The sequence below is a fragment of the Taudactylus pleione genome, unplaced genomic scaffold (genome assembly GCF_031769625.1).
Source record: "Taudactylus pleione unplaced genomic scaffold, aTauple2 ptg000490l, whole genome shotgun sequence".
NCBI lineage: Eukaryota > Metazoa > Chordata > Amphibia > Anura > Myobatrachidae > Taudactylus > Taudactylus pleione.
Window position 1 is genome coordinate 974,276 of NW_028284892.1, and position 14,007 is coordinate 988,282.

Here is a 14,007-nt window from a genome sequence, read left to right on the forward strand (position 1 = left end):
GCCCCCTTTGGTACGAGACCCAGAGCGACGGATTGCCCGTCGCTATTCGGGTCTCGCGCATGCGCACGACGGAGCCGGCTCTGTCGTGCGCATGCGCACTGGGCCACCATCGACCCGCTTGCGAGCGGGTCTGAATCAGGCCCAGAAATCATAGTAAATGTATTAGAAAAGCCGGAAATCATATTACATGTTTTGAAAAAAGCTGGAAATCTATAGTAAATGTAGAAAAGCCACAAATCATAGTAAATGTATTAGAAAAGCCGGAAATCATACTAAGGGGCCCATTTATCAAAGGGAATTTGAGGTAAATTCCCCGAAAACACCTGTTTTCGGGGGTTTACCTCAAATACTTAGTATCCCCCGAATGTATGAAGGAGGGACCGCAGCAGGTATCTCCGATACCTGCTGCGATCCCTCCATTGCCGCCGGCTGCCGCCTCCCCCATAGATTTCTATGGGGGATGCGATGCTGCAAAATGTATCAATATCGGGAATGCGAAGCATTCCCGATATTGGCCCCAGCAGCTAACGCTATCTAAAGATAGCGTTAGCCGCTGTAGCCTATGGGGACTTACCGCATATCAGCCGGCGGAGGGATCTGCCAGATCCCTCCGCCGCCTATGGGCGCCGCTCATGTGCAGCCCGCGGGACTGCGCATGCGCAGAAGCCCCGACTGCCCTCCGGAGACATCGCAGGGACGGGCTCTTTTCGGAGCCCGTCTCCCTGCATGTCCCGGATAATACATCCGGCAGATAGGATCGCATTTTGCAATGTGATCAGGGGCGGTACTGCATGCCCTGATCGCATTGCAAAATGCGATCATTAATAAATGGGCCACTAAATGTATTAGAAAAGCCGGAAATCATACTAAATGTATTAGAAAAGCCTGAACTCCATAGTAAGTGTATTAGAAAAACCGTAAATCATAGTAAATGTATTAGAAAAGCTGTAAATCATACTAAATGTGTTAGAAAAGCCGGAAATCCATAGTAAATGTGTTAGAAAAGCCGGAAATCATATTACATGTATTGAAAAAGCTGGAAATCTATAGTAAATGTATTAGAAAAGCCGGAAATCCATAGTAAATGTATTAGAAAAGCTGTAAATCATACTAAATGTATTAGAAAAGCCGGAAATCCATAGTAAATGTATTAGAAAAGCTGGAAATCATATTACATGTATTGAAAAAGCTGGAAATCTATAGTAAATGTATTAGAAAAGCTGGAAATCCATAGTAAATGTATTGGAAAAGCAGGAAATCCATAGTAAATGTATTAGAAAAGCCGGAAATCCATAGTAAATGTATTGGAAAAGCAGGAAATCCATAGTAAATGTATTAGAAAAGCAGGAAATCCATAGTAAATGTATTAGAAAAGCTGGAAATCTATAGTAAATGTATTGGAAAAGCCGGAAATCCATAGTAAATGTATTAGAAAAGCCGGAAATCCATAGTAAATGTATTGGAAAAGCAGGAAATCCATAGTAAATGTATTAGAAAAGCAGGAAATCCATAGTAAATGTATTAGAAAAGCCGGAAATCCATAGTAAATGTATTGGAAAAGCAGGAAATCCATAGTAAATGTATTAGAAAAGCTGGAAATCCATAGTAAATGTATTGGAAAAGCAGGAAATCCATAGTAAATGTATTAGAAAAGCCGGAAATCCATAGTAAATGTATTGGAAAAGCAGGAAATCCATAGTAAATGTATTAGAAAAGCAGGAAATCCATAGTAAATGTATTAGAAAAGCTGGAAATCTATAGTAAATGTATTGGAAAAGCTGGACATCCATAGTAAATGTATTAGAAAAGCCGGAAATCCATAGTAAATGTATTGGAAAAGCCGGAAATCATAGTAAATGTATTAGAAAAGCCGGAAATCATAGTAAATGTATTAGAAAAGCCGGAAATCATATTACATGTATTGAAAAAGCTGGAAATCTATAGTAAATGTATTAGAAAAGCTGGAAATCCATAGTAAATGTATTGGAAAAGCTGGACATCCATAGTAAATGTATTGGAAAAGCTGGACATCCATAGTAAATGTATTGGAAAAGCTGGACATCCATAGTAAATGTATTAGAAAAGCCAGAAATTCTATTAGGTAATGTTTTCGCGTGTGTAAACTTTTTGCACCCTTCACTCGATTGTGTCACTTTTCTCCGCTATTGCATATGCAGGTTTTCGGGCAATTCTACAAAAGATGCGATGTGCCATTTGCCTTAAAAAAAACAAAAGCCGCTGCTAATAGGATAGCACGATACGCATTTTTGGTGAAAAGTTTGCACAAGTGTAAACTTTTCACCAAACCGCAGCTTTTCACAGCTAATTGGATTCGGTTCTTATGATTTTCAGATTTTTTTCAATACACTTTTCATGGTTTCCGGCTTTTACCCACACCCTAAATGAACATAGGATTGGGAGTCTTTCTATACATACAGTGACTATTACATCTGTCGCAAAATGAGATACCAAACGTGAGAAAAAGGGGTTCCAGGTCCGATAGTAGTCCTTGGCCTTTTGCTCCCATCCCCCCTTATTTGCACTTCAATTTCTGTTGCCTCATCTGGACTGAATCCCACACCTATCCTGGCAATATTGAAAGGGAATACGACTGGTGAGTTTTTGGGGCATGAGTGAGCCCCCTCTATCTGTAAGAACTACACACCCTGACACTCGCACCCAGTTCACACTTGCCTACTTTTCAAAAAAGCATTTCAGGGAGATTGTGATAGCAGCACCTATGAGCGTGGCGGCAAAGTGGACAGTACTGCTACATCTGAGAGACGTGTCATAAAATTTATTTATATCCATATGTAAATCGGTCCCAAAGCAGTTAGAAAGATCTACTTGGTGATGAAAACAACCTCATACTGTACAGAAAATGCATGTAGCCATAGGGAGCATTGTGCCTTACACCCAATGCAGGGAAACTAATTATCACATTTGAATGCATAAATGGGTAAAGTACACGCTGGTGATTGGGAGTTGGGTCTGTGTGTAGATGAAGCCGGCGGAGAGAGCTGACGATTGGCCAGGCGCCCTGTCACTCAGCACTACCAGTGACGTCACATCGGAGAGGAACCTATGCCAGGCAGGTACAGACGGTTGCTGCTATTTCCTATGTGGCTAAAGGACCCTCTGTGACGTATCCACCACGTGACCGTTGCAGGAGGCTGGACCGGTCCTGCGTTACCTAGACCTAACCAAGTACAGACGGCAGAGCCCCAGTTACCTGAAGTGAGATGATGGTGCTGCTGCTGGAGGAGAGGAGCAGCCGCTGCTGGGGGCTGGTGATCGCCCGTATGACTGGTAAGTGAAAACCCCGACATTGCTGTTACCCGGCGGCCGTCCCGGGGATGTGACTGAGCGGCTGTCATACTGTCACTGTCTGCTAATGACACAGCCCAGTGACCGGCATCTCCGGGCTCTGGCACTCGTGTCCTGCCAGGTACGGGTGGCTGCTATGGGCGGGGGAGTGTACGCTGTTTTATTCACCTGACTAGTACACAGTGCCGTCACAAGGGGGTTACGGGTAGCACCCGGGTGTCACCTGCCGAGGGGTGACCCCGAGGTGCAGACTCCCCTGGCAGTCAGTGACGGGAGCCGGGTACTGCACTGTAGAATTACGTGCAGCACTCGGCTCCTAACGCAGTGAGGGAGCCGGCACTTCAGACAGGCTGGTCCCGGGGAGCAGCCGGCACCCCCCGGTGTGTCAGAAACGGGACTCGGACCGCAAGGCCACGCCCCACTGTGTCACGCCCCCTTCTCCCCGTCCAGCTGCACAGACCGCGCGAAGTACGAACCCAGACATCACTACTACACGCCCCGGCTGTCAGATGAGGTAGGGAGGCCACTGCTAGTACAGTACTTCGGTCCTGTACAGGCTCCACTGCGGGGTGTGTGCGCTGTGCAGCATTACAGCATCTAGAGGACTACAGTGTAGTGTCATTCACTTTACAGAAGCGAAGTAATCGGTTATTATATATACACATTTGTGTGTGTGCATATAATATAATATCAATCTCTACTTGGTACTTCCGTATCTTTGCAGCCCCCTGGTTATGCTACTTACGTATCTTCACTGAATAGTGAAGATACGTAAGTAGCGTAACCAGGAAATACTATTCGGCCCCTTGCAGGCTTGCTGCGCTCGCCACGCTTCGGGTACGGTGGCTCGCTTCGCTCGCCACATGGATTTATTCCCCCTCCATGCCCACTTGGATGGTAGGGAGTGACGGATGATAGGGAATGACGTTGGACATTAGTGTAAAGATGAGCCAGTGTCCAACGTCATTCCCTACCATCCAACATCATTCCCTACCATCCAAATGGGCATGGAGGGGGAATAAATCCATGTGGCGAGCGAAGCGAGCCACCGTGCCCGCAGCGTGGTGAGCGCTGCGAGCCCGCAAGGGGCCGAATAGTATTTCCTGGTTACGCTACTTACATAGCGTAACCAGGGGGCCGCAAAGATACGGAAGTACCCTCTACTTTTATATACCTAGCAGAATATTCCCATATAATAATTTCTTCAGTTAGAATAATACATTAGCTATACAAGTAAGATTACGATAAAGATACCAATTCATATTTTCAAATAATCTTAATACCTGCTGTTGCACAGATGAATCTAAAGATTTTATGTATAGACCCCACTTTTTGTAGAATCCTAATGACTCCTTTTTCAACATCAGGTACTGTTGACCGCCTTTCATAGTAGAGGGTTTTCATTAGCGTTTGACTGTCTCCAACATCAGGGCTTTTTTAGAGATCCAATCACCTTTATAGCAATGCTGACTATGATTGTCAATATGGGAATTAAATGCTTATGTGATAGTATAGAATTCCAATCACTAATGACAGCGCATAAAAATGCTAACAGCAATTGGATGCAAAAAGTTGTATTGATATAATTAAGTTTGATCCAAAACTTCTGGACCTTAGAACAAGCCCAAGAATTATGGGGAAAAAGTGCTATTTGTTGTATACATTTGGGACATTGGCCCTCATTCAGAGCCACTCGCTAGCGGCAGTACGCTCGTTCCGAGCGATGTTCGCACATCTGCGCATGCGTATGGTTTTTAGTACGCATGCGCAAACCAGTCAGTGCGGCCGAAAATCGTTGGTACGCAATATAGCGAGGGCCTGCTATTTTGAGTGACAGAATGAGGCGTATGTGGGTGGTAACAGGGGAAGGTGCTTGAAAACGGGGAGTGGAGATCCGAACGCAGGCGTGCTTAAAGGTCAAAACGGGCGTTTTAAGGGAGTGCATAATTAATACAGCAGCGTCATTGACCACGTCACTTGGTTTTTTTTAACTCAGAACTGCTCGCAAAATAGCGGTTGAAAACACCAACCACAAGAATAGCGAGCAGTTCATACGCTGTACGATGTACTCGATTAATCTAATAAATAGCGGACATGACGTATGGTGCGTGTGGCCAGGGGGCGTTTTTATCAAATAAACGAGCGTATGTTTTGCTCGCTCGTTCAGACTTAGAGGCGGGAACAGACTGCAATTTGCGAACGGATCATTTGAATAGCCACCCCTTGTTTTTGAACGAACGACCACAAATAGCGAACGGCTCTGAATCAGGCCCATTGTCCCGTCTCATCCGCCACCATGTGCATACATTGTCCCTGAGAGATATAGGGTCTCATTCAGACCCGATCGCAAGCACCGATGTGCTCGCAACCGGGTCGATGGGTAGCCCTGCGAACGCGCAGCGGCCGCACTGCGCGTGCGCAAGGCCCGGAGCGAGAGAGTAACTCTCTCGCTCTGGAGCTCGCTACAAAAGGGGCGGCTGTCGATGTTGATCGACACCTCGCCCCGTTTTGTAGGCGGTCCGGGGGGTGGTTTCCAAAACGGAGGCGTTTTGTGGGCGGCCGCACTGACATCATCAGTGATGTCAGTGGGGAGCTTCCTGCTCGATCAGAGCAGGAAGCTCCCTGGGGCTTGCGGCTGCCGAAACCCAACCTTAGGGCCTCGTCGCAAGCCCCGATGGTCGCGATGGTGATCACCATCGCGGCCATCAACCTGGTCGGTCGTTATGCTGTGGGTGGTAACCCACAGCTTAACTAACGACCAGGAGGCCGCACTTCAAAAATTAAGCGGCCGCCCTCATTCAGAGAGAGCGATCGCTTCTTGCGACCGCCTCTGAATGAGGGCCATAGGCTCTATGCACAATTCTAAAGTGCACTTTCTGGAGATTGTCATACTCTGCCTTTTTGCATTGCGTAGAGACCTGCTACACCCACTTGTAATATATGTATCTTCTATTCTCTAGGTCTCCTTTTTGTTGTATTTTCCCTATGCGGGTCCCACGCTCCAGAAACGCGCTACGTGGCTCTATGTGATCACCTGACCTTCTGCCATCTGACCTGTGATACAGACGGTGAATACCTCCTGGATCATATGGATGTTTCACTGGTTGTTACCTACTCTTGTCCAGGTCAACTTGCCGAGGTCCATGGTGACTACAATGAAAGGGTTGAGGTGGACAAGACCCGTGGATGTGTTACCATCAGAAATTTAATTGACAGTGACGCCGGTGACTACGCCCTAAGGTTCACCGACGAGCACCAGAAAGCACGATTCGTGGAGTTTGTGAATTGCAAGGTCATAGGTGAGTCCTCATTGTACATGGGAGGAAATGTAATACTACTGTGGTGTATGTGCAGAACAGCTCCTGTGATCTCGCTCCCAGATCCCACAAGCCGCAGTATGATTTATGATGCTGCAGCATTTGGGGGACGGAGCGGGGACGTGCCTGCCGTGACGCCAACATTAGTCCTTGATATTTACAGGACTGTACTGTACAGCCTCCTCCTTGCGGCTGTGCATTACCGTCAAGAATTGTTCATGTGGGTATTTAAACTTGTGGGATTCGGTGAAAGGGATCTATCCTCCTCTTTTCCCCTTGAAAGATATTTCTTGGGCCACCTTTTCCAACATTACCAGTTGGTACAGTGTGAATACACCAGGGGATCTTATGTGTGATTATTTTTCATACACATTGGGAGTTCGTATAGTATTTAATTTCATGTGATTTGTGCGACTGGTTATATAAATCTGGGATTAAAGTAGCCACCTTGGATCTAGGCCAAAAGAATTCCTATGAGAGATCACTGTACAGATTAGGTGTAGTAGATTTAATAGAATGTTACATATTCCTAATATAACCATTATGTTGCCAGAATGGGATAACTGGTCTGGTGAACACTGCTCTGCATTCATTGTGATTTGTCACCAATCTATAGACTGTTGTATGTCAATCTGTGACCTCTCTCACCAGCTCCAGTCACCATCACCAACATAACCTGCAGCTCCAGTGATTTGGGGGAGAACCGATCACTGAGTGTTATATTTACTGGAGAGCAGCCAATGACAGTCATCTGGAGCAAGGATGGAGGAGATCTACCCCAGGGTCACCACCTGAGCAACCATAACCAGACACTCAGCATCCCAGAGCACGCCACTGGGCTATACAGAGTGACTGTCACTAACAATGCCAGTACACGCAACATGACCTATACCATCCCAGCCAGAGGTAAGAGGATCATCTGGGCCACCCTGAGATGGGGAATGGGCCATAGTGTATGACTTACTCATGTCCTCCTCATACCAAAGATGTATCTGATCTCTGCTGGACCACAGCTGGCAGTAAAGGAGCAGCCAGCGATGGGGGTACCGCCGTCTCCCCATTAGTCTTTATGGAGAAAGCATAACATGATACTAGGCTTGTCCCATTGCAACAGGGAAGGACTGGCCATCAGGCAAATGCAGGAAGGGCTGGTTCCCTGCTGGCCAGGTCTATAGCACATCTTTGCCCGGTTAATACATACATTGTACAAATAGTCAAGCTGAGTGGCCGCTTGTGACCTTGATGACCTTACCGTTGGCTGGGGTGGGCTCATTCTGGGCAACAGTCACTACTAGCAGCATGACCTATGCTATCATGGGGCGACAGTGGTGACTTGTATGGTGTCATAGTGTAATGTAGCCTGGGGACTATGGCAGCGCTATGTTACCACTGTATCACAGGATGTTCCCAATCATTGTCCAGTATCAAGGACACTTTCTGCTAGTTCTCTTTTATCTGCCAATGTCATTGCCCTAATACTAAGCTCTGGGTGACACTGTCATTGCCATAATACTAAACGCTACGGTGTAGGGGTCTCATTATGGTCCTGTACTCACGTCTTCTTCTAGACCAGTAGACGTGTGATTACAGCCAGACTGTAACTCATACATGTGTTTGCTTTGGCATGTAACATCCACTAACCGTGAGAGCTGTAAGTGACATCTGTGTGAATAACTCATCTCTTCTCTCTTACAAGCATTCAATTCCTGAGCTCCAGGTAGGTGGGAGGTATATTATTGTGTGTGTGTGTGTGTGTGTGTGTGTGTGTGTATTTTATTTTACATCGACGGGTATGTGGACCTGCCCGCTGAGTACTATGTGTTGATGGCAAGCTGCCGCACTAGATAGCTGACTCTATCTTATTTATTTAAAAGGAAATAATTGTGCTGCGCTCTAACCGATTTAGTATGTAGATGCTGCAATGTTATACGTTATACTCCTCCTTATGTTTACCCCTAGTTCTTATTAACTAGATTAATATATAGAAGGCGGATGGTTTTAGCGTTAAATGTTTTTACTTTAAACATGTAAGTAAAATACAATACACATTTTTCCTATGATGCCTCTCCACATGGGCATGAAAAACATGTATCAATAGGTACCAATAAGTGGATAAACATTAAATGAACATACTACATAAATCCTATATTAATTAGAAATAATGAAGTCAAATGTAATAGTAAATATTGTCTCTTAATTAGAACATACGATGCTCTATATAAAAATTGGTCAGGTAAAGGTGGATGATAATCCTATATAGTCAATCCAAAGAAAATTAGTGATAATTGAAAGTTGATGTAGGTGATAGCGGCGTCCCGCTAATCGGTAAAGTTCACTTTAAATTGCTTGAAAGGTAAATGAAGATAATTGAGGAATAAGTGAAGATTCTGGTTTTAGGCAGAGGATGAGATATACATAGTCCAGACATTATAATGGTACCGTTACCAGGGATGTATTTTCTCGGGGTAGCTAGTACGGAGGCCAGAGAATGTGCAGGGGTGCTCTGGACCGGGTTTGCCTCTATCGGGAACGGACACCAGCAATGTGCCTGTCTCCAGGATCCTCACTGCGTCCGTGCTTCCGGGGAGGCAGACCGCTGTCTGTGAAGTGGGTATCGCGGGAGTGGTTCCTCCAAACCGACTACCGGGGACCCCCCTCCACTGCAGAGAACTTACCTTCAAAGGTCTTGATACGGCCGACTGCTCCTTCCCCTCACCAGCTGTGTGTTCGCGGTCCGTCTTCTGCTGCGGTGGGTTCCTGCTTAGCCGGCTTGTGTTCGCGCGATCGCGACTTGCCGGGAGCTGTGTGTGGTAGTCTCTTATTTGGGAGTTCCTTTGTAGCAATCTCCAACACATTTCAGCCTTATTGACCTTCCTCTGGGAGCAGTGTGTATGTGTGTGTGTATATATATATATATATATATATATATCTCTCTGAACATCTGATAGCACTATAGATGTTGTCTGCACATAACTGTGCCCCCGTCACCCAAGTACCACAGCTGTCACTGCCATCCTGTGGGTCTAGTGAAGGTGCAGGGAATGTGTATGAAGTATCGGACTGAATGAAACCCAGCAGCGTAACCTTTCACTGCCAGTATGTAGCGGCACAAGTAGTATGATGGGATTAGAGGACAGCTGCATTTTGGGGCAGCTCGCCCCGCTCCCGAGCAATTTAGGATTGCTCCAATAGTTCGGTATCTGTCGCCGCAATTTGCGGTGAGTTTGATACCAAAGTAACAGATGGCAGAGGGACTGTTTGGTGAATGCGCCCTTTAGAGCAGTTACAGTATGTAAACAGGACAGCCAATGGGGAGGAGAGTCAGGTACAAAGTAACGGGGCGTGGTTGCCATAGAGACGCAGTCATGCCCCCAACATGGTCTGACCACGCCCCCTTCAGTAGAGGACCGAATAAAAGCGGTTTGACCCCTCAAGGTGGTGCGGTGTGATCACCTTTCACCCTATATACCCGACCTTTCTAATGGCGGCCCTTTGTTCAAAGTGCTTATTTGGCGTCTCTAAACTCTGGAGGACTAGACTATTACATTATGTGGGAAAGTAATATCACTGCGCTAATTGCAGGACAGCAGGACGCAATCCTATACCTACTATTCTACTTTTCTCCATAAATACTATAATAATTCCAGCAGTCATGTGTAATACGTATTCCATTGCGGAACATACAGAGATGTAGGACAGAATTTTCTTGTATCTTATTTCTGAATGAGATATAGGAGAAAGCTGAGCTGCTGTATTAGCAAATAGAAATGTTTATATTAAATATCTGTAATTATATTTGTTCCCGCTGTTGCCTGAGCTTTTTACTCCTGTCTGTAGTTATGTGTGCTTTTATACTTTACTATATGGATGTACTGTATGTCGTTGTCTTTTACTTGTTTTATAAACGTTGTGTATATAGCACCGGCATATACTGCTGCACTTTACAGTTGGTGGATACATGATCGTGTTATTGTTATACCCAAATGTAATAATAACCTGTCAAATATATCCTAGTATTTAGAGAGTAGTGATGTCACTCCCATTAAATATAACTTGTATGTGGAAAGTTGTGATGTCACTTGTGCCTTATCCTGTGGAAATGTTCTATGATTGAATGGATAAGGGTCACTGAAGGTATTCTTTTCAAATGAAAGGTTTGGATTATAGGTTATAAAAATATAAAGTATATTAGAAGTCATGTTGTGGGGTCAGCAGTTTCCATATAGTAACAGAAATCATTGGTGACTCTCAGGTCTGCTCCTTTACTAAAGTGCAGGTTTTTAGATGTGGAGATGATGCCCACAGCAAACAATCAGGTTCTACTTAACATTTATCTAACACCTACTAGAAGATATTAGCTAGAATCTGGTTGGCAACATCTCCACTTCTAAACACCTGCACTTTAGTAAATATATCCCTATGAGTAATAACCCTCCCTATGCACACATCTCTCACCCAATGCAACTGGTTTCCATTTCTTCAAATGTATCATTTATAAAGATATAAGTATTTCACCATTATATTTTATGCCATTATCAGGGTGCGCTGAACATTTTCCCCGACGGATTATGGTAGTCTTGGCTGTTGTCCTGGCTGTCGTTGTGTCGGTATGTACTGTATCTATTTCATCATGTAATGAACTTCCCCACTGACGAGTACTGTTGACATTATAAATATGTTGACATTTTTCTAATTTACTTTATGTCCATATCGTCATTCAGAACCTGTCAACATTCTGGTGTCGTCACACCGGATCCCGTTTAATTCACCTGCCCCTTATACTTGATAGGAGTAGCAGAGACACTGACACTGAAGGGATTATTGATCCCTTGGAGAACATGTACACACAACACGGATGGGGAAGGATGCGTGTGTGTGTGGGTTGAGGGATATATAACTTTATTTCACATTCACGTCCATCTTTTCTTAAGTTTAAAATCGCCATCCAATCCCCCCCCCCCCCCCCCCCCAAGTGCTCAGGGCTGTTCCTGCATCTGCCAGAAGTAATTTAGGACACAGAAATATTGACCTAATTTATCCAGACCACACGGTATCCAATCAGGAGTCAGCCTTAAATTCTGAGAATTTTCCTCTAAATTTATGTCAGAAAAAGTCTCTCTGATCCTATATATTTATATGCTGTGTTCAAATGTGTGGGTAAAGTGCAAGTGTGACTAGATCATAGTTATTTTATTTACTATACTATGGGGCTTATGCTGGATGGAATTTATATCTAAATTGCAAGAGCAGAATGCACCCTGAAAAAAGTTGCTTTATGCTAAAATTGCAGAGCTCCTCACATATGCAAGATGCACTCAGCTCAGTAATGTTATTATATGCGTCTGGCTTATACTGGAGACAACCGTAGTATATGTTCTTGCCTAATTATGGAGGAATCAGTAGTATAAGTTCCTGGGTTCCACCAGGAGAGAACAGTACTATATGTGCCTGGGTTACACCAGGAGAGAACAGTACTATATGTGCCTGGGTTACACCAGGAGAGAACAGTAGTATATGTCCCTGGGTTACACCAGGAGAGAACAGTAGTATATGTCCCTGGGTTACACCAGGAGAGAACAGTAGTACACGTGCCTGGGTTACACCAGGAGAGAACAGTAGTACACGTGCCTGGGTTACACCAGGAGAGAACAGTAATACACATGCCTGGGTTACCCCAGCAGATGTGGCTGCACATGTTAAGTAGTAAATGCTCAAATGTCAACACACAATTCAAACATAATATAGTACATATCTGGCCAGTGCTATTGATAACTAATAAAGTTGCATTTACCATGTAAAATGAAATTAGAACAAGACACAAAAACAAATGTAATGTTTTTTTATTAGGTACACATCCATAAACACCTTGTTCCACTTTTTTAAAAGATAACATTTATATATCAGTTTGCGTTTCGCACTGGGGTCGAGCACCAGCAACTGCTCCGCCTCCTAACAGGTGCCTGGTCAGCATGGGACGCATTTTGTCCGAATAGACCCTTCCTGGTTTATTGCCACACTTATAAGCTCTCTCTCTGATAGAAGATGAGTGAGGTTATTAGTGAGCTTGCAAGTTGCAGGGGGAAAAAATGTGCTAAATGACTCTGCATCCAAATGTACGTGAGCCCCTATATGTACAGAGAGCTTATCCTGCAGCTTATACATTCTGGAAAGATTTGGAGAAAAAATATTTCCGTGTACGTTACAATAGAGGATGGGATTTGTATAACAGCCGATGGCTTTTATCCGATGGATTAATTTAATACTATCATTTATTTACTTTATGTTTCAGATACTAATATACATTAAAATAAAAGAGAAGCCCCCCAATCAGGGAGATGCGTAGTTTGGAAACCTGTGTGCGCTGTTACAGTGAGCGTTGGGCTGGTAGCGGAACCCTTGGCTTTGTACAAATCCTTGATCGACAGATCGGATAATGGAAGGAAGGCGTTTGTGGATGTTTTCTAACCGTTTTTTTTCTAATCACAGTTTAATTAGATGAACCAACAACAGATTCCCCATAGCAGGCTATGGGAACCAGACCAACTGGAAAGGACTACTACTGGGTGGCACACCTCTTAAACATGGTCTCTTTTAAATTTTTAAATTATTTTTTTTAAATCCAGAATAAATGATGCACTGGCGTCTCTTTTTTTTTTACTTTTCTTAGCATACTATGTCGTTTGTCTGCTATATTTATGTATTTGTATTTGCTTGAAATAAAAAAAAATAATAATAAGTTGGCTATAGACTTGTTTACTCTATAGACTATATTGTATGTAAGATCGGGTGTATGTCCCATGAATACAATCTGCATGGCACATGTTGCAGTAAGATCATGTTCCCCCCACACCATCAGCAATCCGTTCATGTCATACATTAAAGTTCCCCAAAGATGCGGCGTAATATGGAGATTCTTCATAGCTGACCACTTCATCATAGGAGTATATTTTCTAGTGCAGATTTATAGAAGTGGAGATGTTGTCCATAGCAACCGGTCAAATTCTAGCTATTGTCTTCCAGAAGGTGCTAGATAAATTAGTAGAACCTGATTGGTTACTATGGGCAACATCTCCACTTCTAAAAACCCGCACTTTAGTAAAGGAGCACCCCTGGCAGTCACCAACGATTTCTGTGACTATATGGTCACCAACGATTTCTGTGACTATATGGAGACTGCTGACCCCACAACGTGACTTCTAATATACTTTATATTTTTATTATCTAGAATCCAAACCTTTCATTTGAGATAAATACAAATCTTATACAGGTGTTTTATACCTTCACTGACTTTTTATCCATTCAATCATAGAACACTTCAACCGGATAAGGCACAAGTGACATCACAACTTTCCACATACAAGTT

General features: G+C 44.0%; 1 protein-coding gene across 1 annotated transcript; it reads left to right on the top strand.

Moving 5' to 3' along the window:
* The first annotated feature begins 3,137 nt into the window (after window positions 1-3,137).
* Window positions 3,138-13,326, top strand: LOC148502571 (uncharacterized). Its single transcript, XM_088449612.1, has 5 exons — window positions 3,138-3,309; window positions 6,288-6,626; window positions 7,296-7,550; window positions 11,184-11,251; window positions 12,934-13,326. Exons 1-5 carry the CDS (start codon window positions 3,243-3,245, stop codon window positions 12,985-12,987), a joined length of 783 nt encoding a protein of 260 aa, XP_088305738.1. The 5' UTR covers window positions 3,138-3,242; the 3' UTR covers window positions 12,988-13,326.
* The last annotated feature ends 681 nt before the right edge of the window (window positions 13,327-14,007 follow it).

Excerpts from the sequence above, each read along its gene's own strand:
- LOC148502571 (XM_088449612.1), top strand. The coding sequence starts at position 3,243 with ATGATGGTGCTGCTGCTGGAGGAGAGGAGCAGCCGCTGCTGGGGGCTG. Across the intron at positions 3,310-6,287 it reads GGTGATCGCCCGTATGACTG|GTCTCCTTTTTGTTGTATTT; the intron begins GTAAGTGAAAAC and ends TCTATTCTCTAG. Across the intron at positions 6,627-7,295 it reads TGTGAATTGCAAGGTCATAG|CTCCAGTCACCATCACCAAC; the intron begins GTGAGTCCTCAT and ends CTCTCTCACCAG.